Raw genomic sequence first — 13,381 nt, 5'->3', positions numbered from 1 at the left:
ATTAATGAAAGGGTCCCTAAATTTATTTTAACTTTTAACAGTCAAAAGACATAATGTAGTAATAAATCAAGGTCCAAAGTCAACTGCCTGACTGACTAGATACGGCCTGAAAAAGTCTTTTTGCTGTGATTTTTAAGGATTTCACTTCAAAAAGCCTTTTATAGGCAATACTTAAACAGTCATACAGTTTGAAAACAATCGTTTTCAAAATTGAAGTTTTGCCAAACCGTGTCTGAAGACTGTTAAGGACAACTCACAAACTTTGGAGACCCTGCAATTAACAGTTCAAAAAATATCGCAAAAAAAAACAGAATCAGCTTAATCAAGTCTTGAAACTAAAGATAAATTTGTTTTTAGACCAGAAAATGTACTTGATTTCTACAATATCTTAAAAATGGATTTAGTCTCAAAATTCCTTAGATGGTATTTCCTGAAAATTGAGATTATAATTCATTAGACATCATATTAATATATTCTAAAGAAAAAGTTTAGGGTTTTTAACTTGAAACCTGATGGTCCATTTACAGCAGTGTGAGTTATAATAGTTTTTGATTTCCAATGGGGGGGGGCATGCGCCCCGGCGTCCCTCCCCAGTTACGGCCAAGCTCTGCATTCCCAAGCTGGTTGCAATTTGAAAATTTCACATTAACATTAAGATCATCAATTAGAAGGTAGGGGGGGGGGGGCGCTGGCTTCTGTCACCCCTTTAATATAAAAAATGGTATCTCTTGTTTGTTTACAAATGCATATTTAGATACATACAATTGACATCATTTTAATCTTCACTTTTACAACATATATTTTTAGAAGACGACATTGTAAATTTGCTTCTTCAACTAGATAGATCCAAAAGGCTTGTTGACGTAGGACGAAAGAATAGCAATTATACTGACAAATCCATTTAACCTAAAATTAAAGACGAAATAAGTAAAATCTTCATGCGAAATTCTCCATAGCCATTTGCACAATGGGTCCTCTACCCTTTTCAAGCCTAACTAGGAAGCTTACGATCATATGCAGTAAAACCCTTAATAAAGAATACATCGAAAGAATTCATCAAATGTCGTATTCTTCACTTTCTGATAATGGAATGTTGCAGATATTTAGTTTTTAATTAAATGATTATATGGAACTCTTGAAAACTGTTCCCGCATATTCATGGCTATTTATTTATTTTCGCAAATACTAAAATTTACGTAATATAGTATAAAACTCATTGAAAAATTGTCAAGACGACATTTGATAAATTCTTTCGATGTCTTCGTTATTAAGGGTTTCACTGTAGGAAAAATGTAAACATGGCCAGAGGCATACACAGGAATTTTTCTATCCAGGGGAGACTATGCAAGCATGGGCCGGAAACCAAAGATTGGACTAAAACCAAGGAATGCAAAGGATGAGGTAAATACGACCTGAAACCCTTTGAACATCACGAATCAAAGGTTGCACAAAGAAAGAAACAAGTTCAAAGTTTGAAAACAGACAGTATAAATTCCGTACAGTCGTCTCTTAAGTCTCATCCTTTGGGTTAGTCTTAAGTCTTACGTCTGCTTATATATTGTATACTATACACTACCTACTTATTGTAGGTGAACCACTGCAAAGTAGATTCTCGTACTTCAGAAACCGTCTTAATTCATAAATAGTATTATTATTATGTATCCGTCAAGGCCTAGATCCAGGAATTCCTTCATCTGACTTAAAAAAGAATTACTTTACATTATACAGTTTTTATTATATTCTTATAAATAGAACTAGGGTCTGTAAACGTGATTTCAAATAAATTTAAATAGTTTCATGGCTGATTCATGCAGTTCTAGCAGTTGTCGGCGTTTTTATAAAAATAAGAAGAAGACGACCTTCTACTAATAATTTTATATCCCTGACAAGCGTACGAGCTTACAAGTAGTTACAAATAATTACAATTGCTTACAAGTAATGAAATAGAAGCTATTAATTGACTAATTCTTTTTGTTTACGGATTTATGTGCATCTGCGGTTTAAAATCTTGGTAGAAATCAAAATTTCAAAATTAAAATAGAAAATCGTCTTTAAGCTGTACTCAAAAACATTTTATTTTCTTAATTTGGGTAAGTTTTTAAGTAACATAACGGAGATATCCAACAGAAAAAAAGAAAGTATTTGGTCCTGTTAATGGTCCCAGTACACCTTTATTCCCTTTAAGTTTACCTGTATGGGTCCTGCCCATGGTCCCAGTAAAGTTTCATCCATTCATTTCGGAATGTAAACGCATGCGCCTTCAAACCATGCTCATGAACCTGAAATTATCCAAATTTTTTATTTTTAAATAAATAAACTTAAATAAACTTAAAACCCTAATTTTTTAAATTCACAATCAAGCCTTACCTATCGCGTAAAGGGACTGTACAGTCTGTAAGTAAACGTAGCTTTAAGTGTCCCTTCATTCAAAGATGGCAATTAACAATTTGCACAATTAACAATTAACAATTTGCACGGTACCTTTGAAACCTTGAGCTAATCAAAATTGTGAAGAGACCGTTTTTTTCGAAAAGTGTGTATTTCTGTGAATTTCTCCAATGCTTCTAATAATCAAGAATGCGCAAGTCGATTTAACAGAGAAGCCGCCAATGTAAATACAGAAATTAAAACTTTGTTTTAAATTCATTCTTGATCACTGATCAGACCATATTGTTGTAAATTCATCCTTGATCAATGACCTGACCGTATTGTTGTAAATCAATCAACATTTCCATCCTTGAATGAAGGATCATTTAAAATTGCGCTTCCTTTAAAGTTGTTCCTGAAAGCATGCAGAATGAGGATAAAATCTGGTTTTTGAAATATCCCTGTAAACATTTAGTCTCCGTCAAACCCGATGGGGAACATAAAAAGTCCAGAATTATTTACCCAGACAGATTTTCCATCGGCACATATGGTCGGTAAAAATGTTTCCTGGGCAGGTGTTAAAATTACTTAAGAAATAGTATTTTAGATTGAAAACAGTAAAGTTGTGTCTAAACTATTTATCAAACTGTACAGAAGACGACATCTAACTTAGTATCCTTTTATTGTATTAATAACTACCTGCAGTAGACTTTAACCTTTTTTCAAATGTGAGAAATATGAGCTAGATATGTATATATGAGTTAATATGTTTATAATAAAGGAAGGGAGATAAGATGTTGTGAACATTTTACTGTGACAAACAAAACAATTATTTGTAAACAAGCCAAAACTCCATACCCACCACAGAACATTTTCGACCTACATTTACAACCCTTGTTATTGTTTCGATAAAACTAGTTCCTAAAAACAGCCCTAAAACGCTAAAGTCATTTGTGTACACAATCCGTATCTATCTACCCTAAGTTTACTACAGTGATAGCCAGCAAACTGTGAAATAGGAAGACGACTTTATAGCACTACTTAAGTGTATTTGGTGTTGGTTCTAAGCAAATAGTTTTACTGGACACTAATTAAGTGAAATGGGTCTGTTTACACTGCAAAATTGCTGTGTCCTGTTCTTAATGGACTATTTAAAGTAAAAACTTGAGTCTAAAAGTCGTCTTCCTATTCCAGACTGTTCTGGTTATTACTGTAACATACCTTGATATATTTATATAAAACAGTTATATAAAATTATTTACCAACCTTTGCTATAAACTGAGTAGTGTTGCTTCTATACTGTCCTCTTCCTTCTTCATCCGGGACTCCAGGAGTTACAAGTACTCCTTTATCTATTCCTAGTCCTGGAGTATACATGGAGTCATTATACTAATCTCCAGGAGTTACAAGTACTCCTTTATCTATTCCTATTCCTTAAGTATACATAGATTTATTATATTAATCTACAGGAATTACAAGTATTTCTTTATATTCCTAATCCTGGAGAATACATGGAGTAATTGTACAAATCTCCAGAGGTTAGTAGTACTCCTTTATCTATTCCCAGTCCTGTTCTATACTTGGAGTCATTATACTAATCTCAGGGAGTTAAAAATTCTTCTTTATCTATATCTAGTCCTGGAGTTACCAGTACATAAGACTGACCGAATTTATATTAGATCAACCTGCCATATATAGTATGTATAGGTAGTATACATGTCACCGACCTGCCATATATAGTATATGTAGTATACGTGTCACCGACCTGCCCTATATAGTATACGTAGTATACATGTCACCGACCTGCCCTATATAGTATACATTGTATACATGTCACCGACCTGCCCTATAAAGTATACATGTCACCGACCTGCCCTATATAGTATACATAGTATACATTTTACCGACCTGCCCTATATAGTATACATAGTATACAATATACATGTCACCGACCTGCCAGCTGTAAATTATCAATCCTCTCCCAATCCTTCTCTTCTATCATCCTCTCTAACAGAAGAACAAGCTGCTCCAGGGGTATTCATTCATTCAACATTTATAAAAGATAAATTACTAATAAGTCAGGGAACATAAAAACTATGTTTTGTCCAATACAGTTAGCGCAGAAAAAGGTGGATTCCTAGAAAAAAACGATAATAAGCGTTTTGAATAATGATTTTGTTCAAATTACGTTAAAATGAATGGGAAAAATTATGAAAACGAAATATAAATTATTGGTCAGAATCAATTCAATATTTGGTGGAAAAAATATGCTCAATGAAGTCAAAGAATGTATTACAAACTACTAAAAAGAATTTCAAGTTACCCTCCATTTAAGAGGGGTATGATTCAGCCTTCAAACCTTTGTCTGTTCAAGGATGAATGAAATATTTTCATTTTTTCAATCTGGAAAATGATTAAAAAGTGGCTTGCTGAAATATAGAAAAAAATTATACCTTTAGAGACAGAAAGACGACGAATCATTATATTTCTGATTAAAGGCTAGTGTAGAACACTTTGAATTAAGGGTCCCTTTAATAAATGAAAGTAAGAGTATTACACGCTCTCACGATTGGATTAAACATTTTTAAGCTGTTAAAAAATAAAAATATGAGTAGCTTGATAACGTCTTATAGCAAATGATAAAAAATAAATAAAACCATCTCAGCGGAACAAATGTAATTAATCACTGAATCAAAAACTAAAAAAATAATGAATAAATATAAAAGAAAGTAAAATTTGCTATTTATGAAAAAATTAAAGATTAGGAACATATGATTCATGACGCTTAAAGGGACTGTGAACCTAATTGTAATCAGTAAAACTCCATTAAAAAAGAGTGAAATGCCCGATTTGTAATGTTGTCCTTTAAGCCGTTGGCTGATCAACGAGGGTAGAGAACTCTAAAATGCCGTAATACTGTAGTGTTCATGTAGCTTACAGAAAAGTGTTCAACCATTGTAAGCATTTCTATAGATAAATAAGTACAACTTACAAGTCGGTCGTCCTTTTATCAGTCCTTGATTAGCAGGGCATTGTTTTGAATCAGACCCGCCACTCTACAAATGGGGGTCACTTGAAATTACACCTACATTCCCTTTAATGAACAAATATAGATTGACTACAACATGACATAAAAACAGGAATTATCTATATATATACTTTGCTTGTATGGGTGTCTGTCTGTCTATTTGTATCCAATAAACGTCAAAACGGCTTAACCGAGAGGGCCCAAATTTTCTGTGAAACATCTCGTGACCTCGTGGAAGGTTTATGGATGATCAAAAATTTAAAAATTTGCCTCCAACAAAATTCGATTTACGAAAATTTTGAAAATCCACGATTTTTTTTTAAATCCGCAAAATTTTTATTTTTGTTTTACAATGTTTACAATGAGAAAATGCTAACAGTTGAAATTGATAGAAGATGGACGCGAAGCGCACTAAAAGCCTAGTATAATTAAAAAAGAGGAATCATATTATAAGAAATGAAATTATTTATTCCTGAAAAGTTGAATTGTATAAATTCCTTGAGTTCTGTTTTATTTCTAATATACTCCAGACTAGTGAACTCAAAACTCTAAACGGAAACAACAATAATAATAAAATAATTTAAGCTCGACCATTAGGCTTTTGCAGGGTCCCCATACTTAACTTTTAGTTTGATTTTGCAAGTTTTGAGATTAAGTATCGACCCCCCCCCCCGGCTCCCCGCCTCCCACGTACCCACCGCTAATGTCTTAAAATATTTGAAAATAATTTTCTTGTTTCTAGTTTATCTTTGTGTTCCTGGAGAAATACTGGGTCAGGGTTGGATTTAAACCCAAGATCGTTTAAAGTTTGAAGAACAATTTCCTCAAACCTTACGCTTGAGTTCCTGTTCTGTAGTATCTGAAAAATAGCATTTTTAAAATTTTCATAAAATTATTTTCAGTTTTTATTTTTATCATTGTCATCTCAACAACATCTTTTTTCTTTATCATTATTCTACTATAACAATATGACGAATCAAACAACCTCCTGTGAAGAATATTTGTATGTCTGTTGGCAAACAATTATTTTCAAAAATTTATTTGATATTAAATCTGAGTTTAACAAATGAAGAAGTATAAAACCTTGTTGACAGCATGACAGTGTTTCATCTCAGGATATATACCAATAGTTCGTCCTTGTTCTAAACCAAACTCCCTAGATAATATCAGGATCAAGATCAGGATCAAGATCAGGATCAAGATCAGGATCAAGATCAGGATCAAGATCAGGATCAAGATCAGAATCAAGATCAGTATCAAGATTTACATTCTCACCTTGTAATATCAACAAGTTCATCTAAAGTAACAACAGTCTCTTGAAGATCATATCTTGGATCTCTGAAGTTTTGACTCTAAAAAAAAATCCGATATTCAGAAAAATTGTTTTATGTACAGTCGTCGGCGTGAACACACTGAAGACGACTTTTGAATTCAATTTTTGATTTCTACCAAGCTCTCAAAAATCATGGATATACATAAAAATTGAAAAAAAGGAGAAGCTGTGAATAACATCTTTTCTTTGCTTTCTCGTACCCATGAAAGAAAAAAGCTCGTCAGAAATCAGAACTTAAATAGAATTAAGTCATCCTCATTGTAATGGTATAAAAACCGAATTGTTATTATGTTTTGTTCTGTGAAGAACAAAATAGAAAGAAGAAAAAAATCACGAACTAAATGTCGTCTGCTATCTTCAATACGTAAACATCATGCTTGCTTGATTTTACAATATTTGAATTTTGAATTACAACGACATACAGGGTGTCCCACGAAACATGACAGTTGGTGAATAATGATCAAAATGTCTTCTTCCATAAATAAATAAGTTGTTTACTACCGAAAAGAGAATTATAATAATATTTAATGGGAGTCATAATAAAATTGATTTCAAAGTAAAATATATTTTAGTAAAAGATTTTATTGAACGAAAAAAATGTAAAAAGTCTTTAATATCTATAATTACAGTATAGGGAAGAAGACATTTCAAATTATTTACCAATTTTACCAACTGTCATGTTTCGCGGATTTTACGTTATTACTAAGTTGGGATATAGCCGAAAGCAAATTTTCGCACAGTTCTGTCTATGCTAAAATTTGAAATATAAAGTTAAAAATATTATATAGATATATAAAATGTTGTATATGCATTTTTAATCAGGTGAACACTTCTTTTGAAGAGAGGATTAACACTCCCTTTAATATGATTAACCTGATATTTCTTCAAAGTCCTCAGTTCCTCAAGGGTAAAATCAAAAGAAAACCAGTCTGTTATATTGCCCTTGTCATTCCAGTTTATTAAACTAGAAAATATAAATATTATTTTTTTTTATTCATGAATTTCCTAAAAAGGAAAGAGAAGCTACATTTCTCATGGGAATTTTAAATTCTCCTCTTTCTATTATAGTGTGCAATGCAATAGCTTTTAATTTCACCATGGTACAGGGATACCTTCATGCTTAAATATGATCTATTTCTGATATTTTATACGATTTGGCATAAATAGAAAAAACCAAAAATCGAAAATACTGCAATTTTTCATTACAATCGTCTTGGAAGTCTCATCTTCTGTACGAATAACCCTGAATAAATAGATAAACATGAAAAAGATTTAATTATACATTACTCATCATCATCGTCCATGTTGTAAGTAGTTTTTCTATCCTCAAATTCAGCCTTGTCAGATACATCAGTAGTTCCACTCAACCAGGGCTCATGAGCACAGATAAACTTATAATCCTAGATATTCTAGATATACTTGTAATCCTAGATTTTCTAGATATGATTGTAATCCTAGATATTACAGATATACTTGTAATCCTAGATATTCTAGATATACTTGTAATACTAGATATTCTAGATATACTTGTAATCCTAGATATTACAGATATAATTGTAATCCTAGATATTCTAGATATACTTGTAATCCTAGATATTATAGATATACTTGTAATCCTAGATATATTTTAGATATACTTTTAATCCTAGATATTACAGATATAATTGTGATCCTAGATATTCTAGATATACTTGTAATCCTAGATATTATAGATATACTTGTAATCCTAGATATTCTAGATATACTTGTAATACTAGATATTCTAGATATACTTGTAATCCTAAATATTCTAGATATACTAATAATCCTAGATATTACAGACATACTTTTAATCCTAGATATTCTAGATAGAATTGTAATTCTAGATATTCTAAATATACTTGTAATCCTACTTGTTATCCTAATATTCTAGATATGCTTGTAATCCTAGATATCCTAGATATAATCCTAGATATTCTAAATATAAATATAATTTTAGATATTCCAGATAAACTTGTAATCCTAGATATCCTAAATATACTAGTAATCCAAGATGTTCTAGATTTACTTGTAATCCTAGATATTCTAGATAATATTATAATTATAGCTATTCTAGACATAAACCTATATATTCTAGATATTCCAGATAAACTTGCAATCCTAGATATTCTACAGTGGTAGGCGACTAAATCAATACAATGATGACGACTGTTTGTCTAATTTTGAATGTTTAAAAGCTTTTTTCGAATAACAAGTTTACAAGTAATCAAAAAAGAACCCTTTTTAATTGACAGCCTCTCTTGACTTCTATGTGTATGTGTATCCATGCCGTTAAAAATTTTAACTAAAAAATATTTAAATCGAAAGTCGTCTTCATTGTATTTATATAATCGCCTACCACTGTAATACAATAAACTTATTATCCTTGATATTCTAGATAAACTTGTAATCACACATATTCTATGCATTCTAGATATTCTGATAAACTTATAATCCTTGATATTCTAGATAAACTTGTAATCACACATATTCTATGCATTCTAGATATTCTGATAAACTTATAATCCTTGATATTCTAGATAAACTTGTAATCACACATATTCTATGCATTCTAGATATTCTGATAAACTTATAATCCAAAATTTTTAAAAATCCTAAGTTCTGTAGATAAACTTGTAATCTTAGATATTCTAAATATAATTCTAGATATTCTAGATATTCTTAAAATCCTTGAAATTCTAGATGCATTAATAAACCAACGAATTACGGAACCAAGGTTGAAAGGCACATATAAATTTGTTCCCCTTCATGTTTATTATTTTAAAACTTTAAACCTTTGTTATTGCAAGATCACATTCTATATAATCAGCACCTTGCTCAGCTGCTTTCCTGAAACAATAGAAGTTTCTAGAAAACTGTCCAACCTAAACCAAATAACGTTCATAGAACGTTTAATAACGTTCATTCCAGGACACAATAACGTTAATTAACGTGACACTTTAACACAAAGTCAAAGAAGTCAAAGTTATCACGAGCAACCAATTTTCCCAAATGTCAAGCTTTAAGGTATGATTAAATCAATAGCGAGATGTATAGTTGAACTAGCATGGCTGGTTAAGCTACTTCTCATAGTCTATTTTCGGGAATCTGTAGAGAAGTATAGTTGAACTAGCATGGTTGGTTAACCTACTTCTCATAGTCTATTTTCGGGAATCCGTAGAGAAGTATAGTTGAACTAGCATGGTTGGTTAAGCTACTTCTCATAGTCTATTTTCGGGAATCCGTAGAGAAGTAAAGTTGAACTAGCATGGTTGATTAAGCTATTTTAGTGTATTTTCAGGAATCCGTAGAGAAGTATAGTTCAACCAGATATTAGATATTTTCCCAAGGACGACTTCCCAAGGTGGTAACTTCCCAAATCTGAAATTTCCCAAAGGTTAAGTTATGCTTTGCAATAGGGGCCGAGAGTTGCGGCTATGACGGGCTATGAGACCAAGCGCTGCGGACGGACAAACTTGGGAAATTGCACATTTCGGAAATTGCAACTTGGGAAAATGCCTTTGGTAAAGTACCTAACATTTTTAACCAGCTGTATCTTACTTACAGTTCAATTTAATTTTAATTTTTAATTTAATTTAATATTTACCTGTAAGCTAAAGCTGTATGTTCTGTTACTAGTGTATAAATTATTTACTATTTACCTGTAAGCTAAAGCTGTATGTTCTGGATACATCCCACTAGCTCCTCGGTGTGCTATAATCTTAATTCGATATTGTCTTTTAGTTCAATGTTTTCTTTTTCTTTGTCCTTGACCATTTCTTCTTTGTCCAGGTCCATTTGTTTGTCCTTGTCCATTTATTTGTCCTGATCCATTTCTTCTTTGTCCATTTGTTTGTCATTGTCCGTTTCTTTGCCCTTGTCCGTTTCTTTGTCCTTGTCCGTTTCTTTGTCCTTGTCTGTTTCTTTGACCTTGTCCGTTTCTTTCCTTGTCCGTTTCTTTGTCCTTGTCCGTTTCTTTGTCCTTGTCATTTTCTTTGTCCTTGCCTCTTTTTGTTTTTGTCCGTTTTTGTCATTGTTCAGTTTTCTCTTTTTATTTGTCCTCTGCGTTGTCCTTGTCGGTTTATTTGTCTTTGTCTTTTAATTTTTCCTTGTCCTTTTCTTTGTCTTTGTCGTTTTCTTTTTCCCGTTTCCTTTGCCCTTGATGGTTTCTTTGTCCTTGTTCTTTTCTTTGTCTTTGCTCTTTTTAAATTTTGTTTTTATTGTCCTATCTTTGTCCCTGCCCTTGCCCTTGGTTTTATATTTTTCTTTGACCATGGATCTATCTTTTCATTTTTCTTGTCTTTGTTATTTAAATTTTCTTGGTATTTGATTTATTTTGCCTTCTCATTTTATTTTTTCTGTTTTTTTTTTTCGGGTATTTTTGTTTGTCTTTGACCATGTATCTATCTCTCTTTTAATCTTATTTTTTGTTGATTCTTATCTTTGTTGGTGATCTTGGTTTTGTTCTTGTTTTTCTTGTCCGTCATCAGTGTTATTCTTGTCCTTGAACAGAGTTTTTCTTGTCCTTGATCAGTGATTCCCTGTCCTTAAGCAGTGTTTTTCTAGTCCTTGATCAAAGTTTGCTCATGTCCTTGAACCTGTATTTGTCCTTGTCTTTGAACAGTGTTTTTTGTCCTTGATCAAAGTTTGCCCATGTCCTTAAACCTGAATTTGTCCTTATCCTTGAACAGTGTTTCTTGTCTTTGATCAAAGTTGGCCCATGTCCTTGAACCTGTATTTGTTTTTGTCCTTGAACAGTGTTTTTTGTCTTTGATAAAAGTTTGCCCATGTCCTTGAACCTGTATTTGTTTTTGTCCTTGAACAGTGTTTTTTGTCTTTGATAAAAGTTTGCCCATGTCCTTGAACCTGTATTTCTTGTCCTTGAACAGTGTTTCTTGTCCTTTATCCAAGTTTGTCCTTGTCCTTGAACCTGTATTTGTCCTTGTCCTTGAACAGTGTTTCTTGTCCTATATCAAAGTTTGTCCTTGTCCTTACCAATGGTCTGAAGATTGGAAGACCGTCCTCTCCATATAGATCAGGGTCTGTGTAATCTGTACATCCGTACTCAACATAGTTTCCACAAACTAGAACAATTGTAATCCTAGTTCGATACCTTTTGTACATAAAATATACAGTAGTTCTAGAACTGCTGAACATGAAATATACCTAGTTCTAGACCTTTTGCACATGAAATATACCTAGTTCTAGAGCTGCTGAACATGAAATATACCTAGTTCTAGACCTTTTGTACATGAAATATACCTAGTTATAGAACTGCTTTACATGAAATATATCTAGTTGTAGACCTTTTGTACATGAAATATACCTAGTTCTATAGAACTGCTGCACATGAAATGCATCTAGTTCTAGACCTTTTGTACATAAAATATACCTAGTTCTATAACTTCTATACATGAAATATATCTAGTTCTAGACCTTTTGTACATAAAATATACATAGTTCTAGAATCTCTGTACATGAAATATATCTAGTTCTAGAACTTCTGTACATGAAATATACCTAGTTCTAGACCTTTTGTACATAAAATATACCTAGTTCTAGAACTTCTGTACATGAAATATATCTAGTTCTAGACCTTTTGTACATAAAATATAACTAGTTCTAGAACTTCTATACATCAAATTTAAACAAATATGTGAGACCTTCAGCTTTTTACTGTTTTTACATTTTTAATGAAACTGTTCGATTAGACGGAATTGCAAGTAGTTTGAACATTTGAACGGAATGTTAGGGATGTCTCACAAATTTTTATATTCCTGTGATTCTGTCCGTAATTTTGAGTTAAGTTCGTAACTTTCAAAAATAATGTTAATAATTTCGAACAATATATTCTTCATTTAGAACAATATATTCGTTATCTCAATTTTTTTTCTATTTCTCCGACATCACTGCAGACAAAATGCATGGTTTATTTGAACCAGGTATGATAAAATTTTTTATGAAATACCTGAACTATATCTCCGACATCACCGCAGACCAAATGTATGGTTTATTTGAACTGGGTATGATAAAAATTGATATGAAATACCTGAACTATATCTCCGACATCACTGCAGACAAAATGTATGGTTTATTTGAACTGGGTATGATAAAACTTAATATGAAATACCTGAACTATATCTCCGACATCACTGCAGACAAAATGTATGGTTTATTTGAACCAGGTATAATAAAACTTGATATGAAATACCTCCGTTGAAATACCTGAACTGAAAAGTATCCCTAGCCACAAACAGTCAACCTCCCACATTATTCTCTAGAATATTTAATATTTTTCAAATTTAAAAGTTCAAAAATTAAAATTTTTGACAATCTAAAGTCATTCTGTTCCTTTAATAACACTTTTTTCATATCAATACAAAGCTACCCATTTGGAAATTTTATCAAAATAATGAATGAATGATATTTTCTGCCATAGTATTTTAGGTAAAAAGTATCTTTATAAATCAAGTTTACGTCACCCTTAGTCCTGTGTCCGAATTTAATGAATCTAAGTCGCGTCTCAAATCCGGCAAAAACTTAATTGAGCGCCAGTTTAAATCTTGAAACATTGAATACAACTTAAAGTGGAACCAATCATGTTTGAGCCGCGGCTTAAATTTAAGCCACGGCTC

At 31.9% G+C, this 13,381-nt stretch overlaps 1 protein-coding gene and 1 long non-coding RNA gene across 2 annotated transcripts; both read right to left on the bottom strand.

The window, feature by feature from the left end:
* Positions 1-761: 761 nt before the first annotated feature.
* LOC111702560 (uncharacterized) lies at positions 762-1,656 on the bottom strand. Its single transcript, XR_002765434.1, has 2 exons — positions 1,577-1,656; positions 762-906 (listed from the first exon to the last, which is right to left on the bottom strand). It is a non-coding gene; the product is annotated as an uncharacterized LOC111702560 (long non-coding RNA).
* A 530-nt stretch (positions 1,657-2,186) lies between these two features.
* Positions 2,187-9,971, bottom strand: LOC111702556 (glycerophosphodiester phosphodiesterase GDPD5). The gene is made up of 10 exons (XM_023474287.1): positions 9,898-9,971; positions 9,580-9,631; positions 8,016-8,128; positions 7,602-7,692; positions 6,671-6,747; positions 6,479-6,551; positions 6,165-6,254; positions 4,321-4,390; positions 3,634-3,731; positions 2,187-2,279 (listed from the first exon to the last, which is right to left on the bottom strand). Exons 1-10 carry the CDS (start codon positions 9,969-9,971, stop codon positions 2,187-2,189), a joined length of 831 nt encoding a protein of 276 aa, XP_023330055.1.
* Between the last annotated feature and the right edge of the window lie 3,410 nt (positions 9,972-13,381).

Source organism: Eurytemora carolleeae, unplaced genomic scaffold, assembly GCF_000591075.1.
Source record: "Eurytemora carolleeae unplaced genomic scaffold, Eaff_2.0 scaffold183, whole genome shotgun sequence".
NCBI classification, from domain to species: Eukaryota; Metazoa; Arthropoda; class Copepoda; order Calanoida; family Temoridae; genus Eurytemora; species Eurytemora carolleeae.
The sequence above is the reverse complement of the archived record's forward strand: the minus strand, read 5'-3'. Positions and strand labels throughout refer to the sequence as shown.

Coding starts and splice junctions, on each gene's coding strand:
- LOC111702556 (XM_023474287.1), bottom strand. CDS start 9,971: ATGAGAAGTAGCTTAACCAACCATGCTAGTTCAACTATACTTCTCTAC. Junction 9,632..9,897: donor CCGAAAATAGACTATGAGAA/GTAGGTTAACCA, acceptor TATTTGGTTTAG/GTTGGACAGTTTTCTAGAAA. Junction 6,552..6,670: donor GAACTTGTTGATATTACAAG/GTGAGAATGTAA, acceptor GATATTATCTAG/GGAGTTTGGTTTAGAACAAG.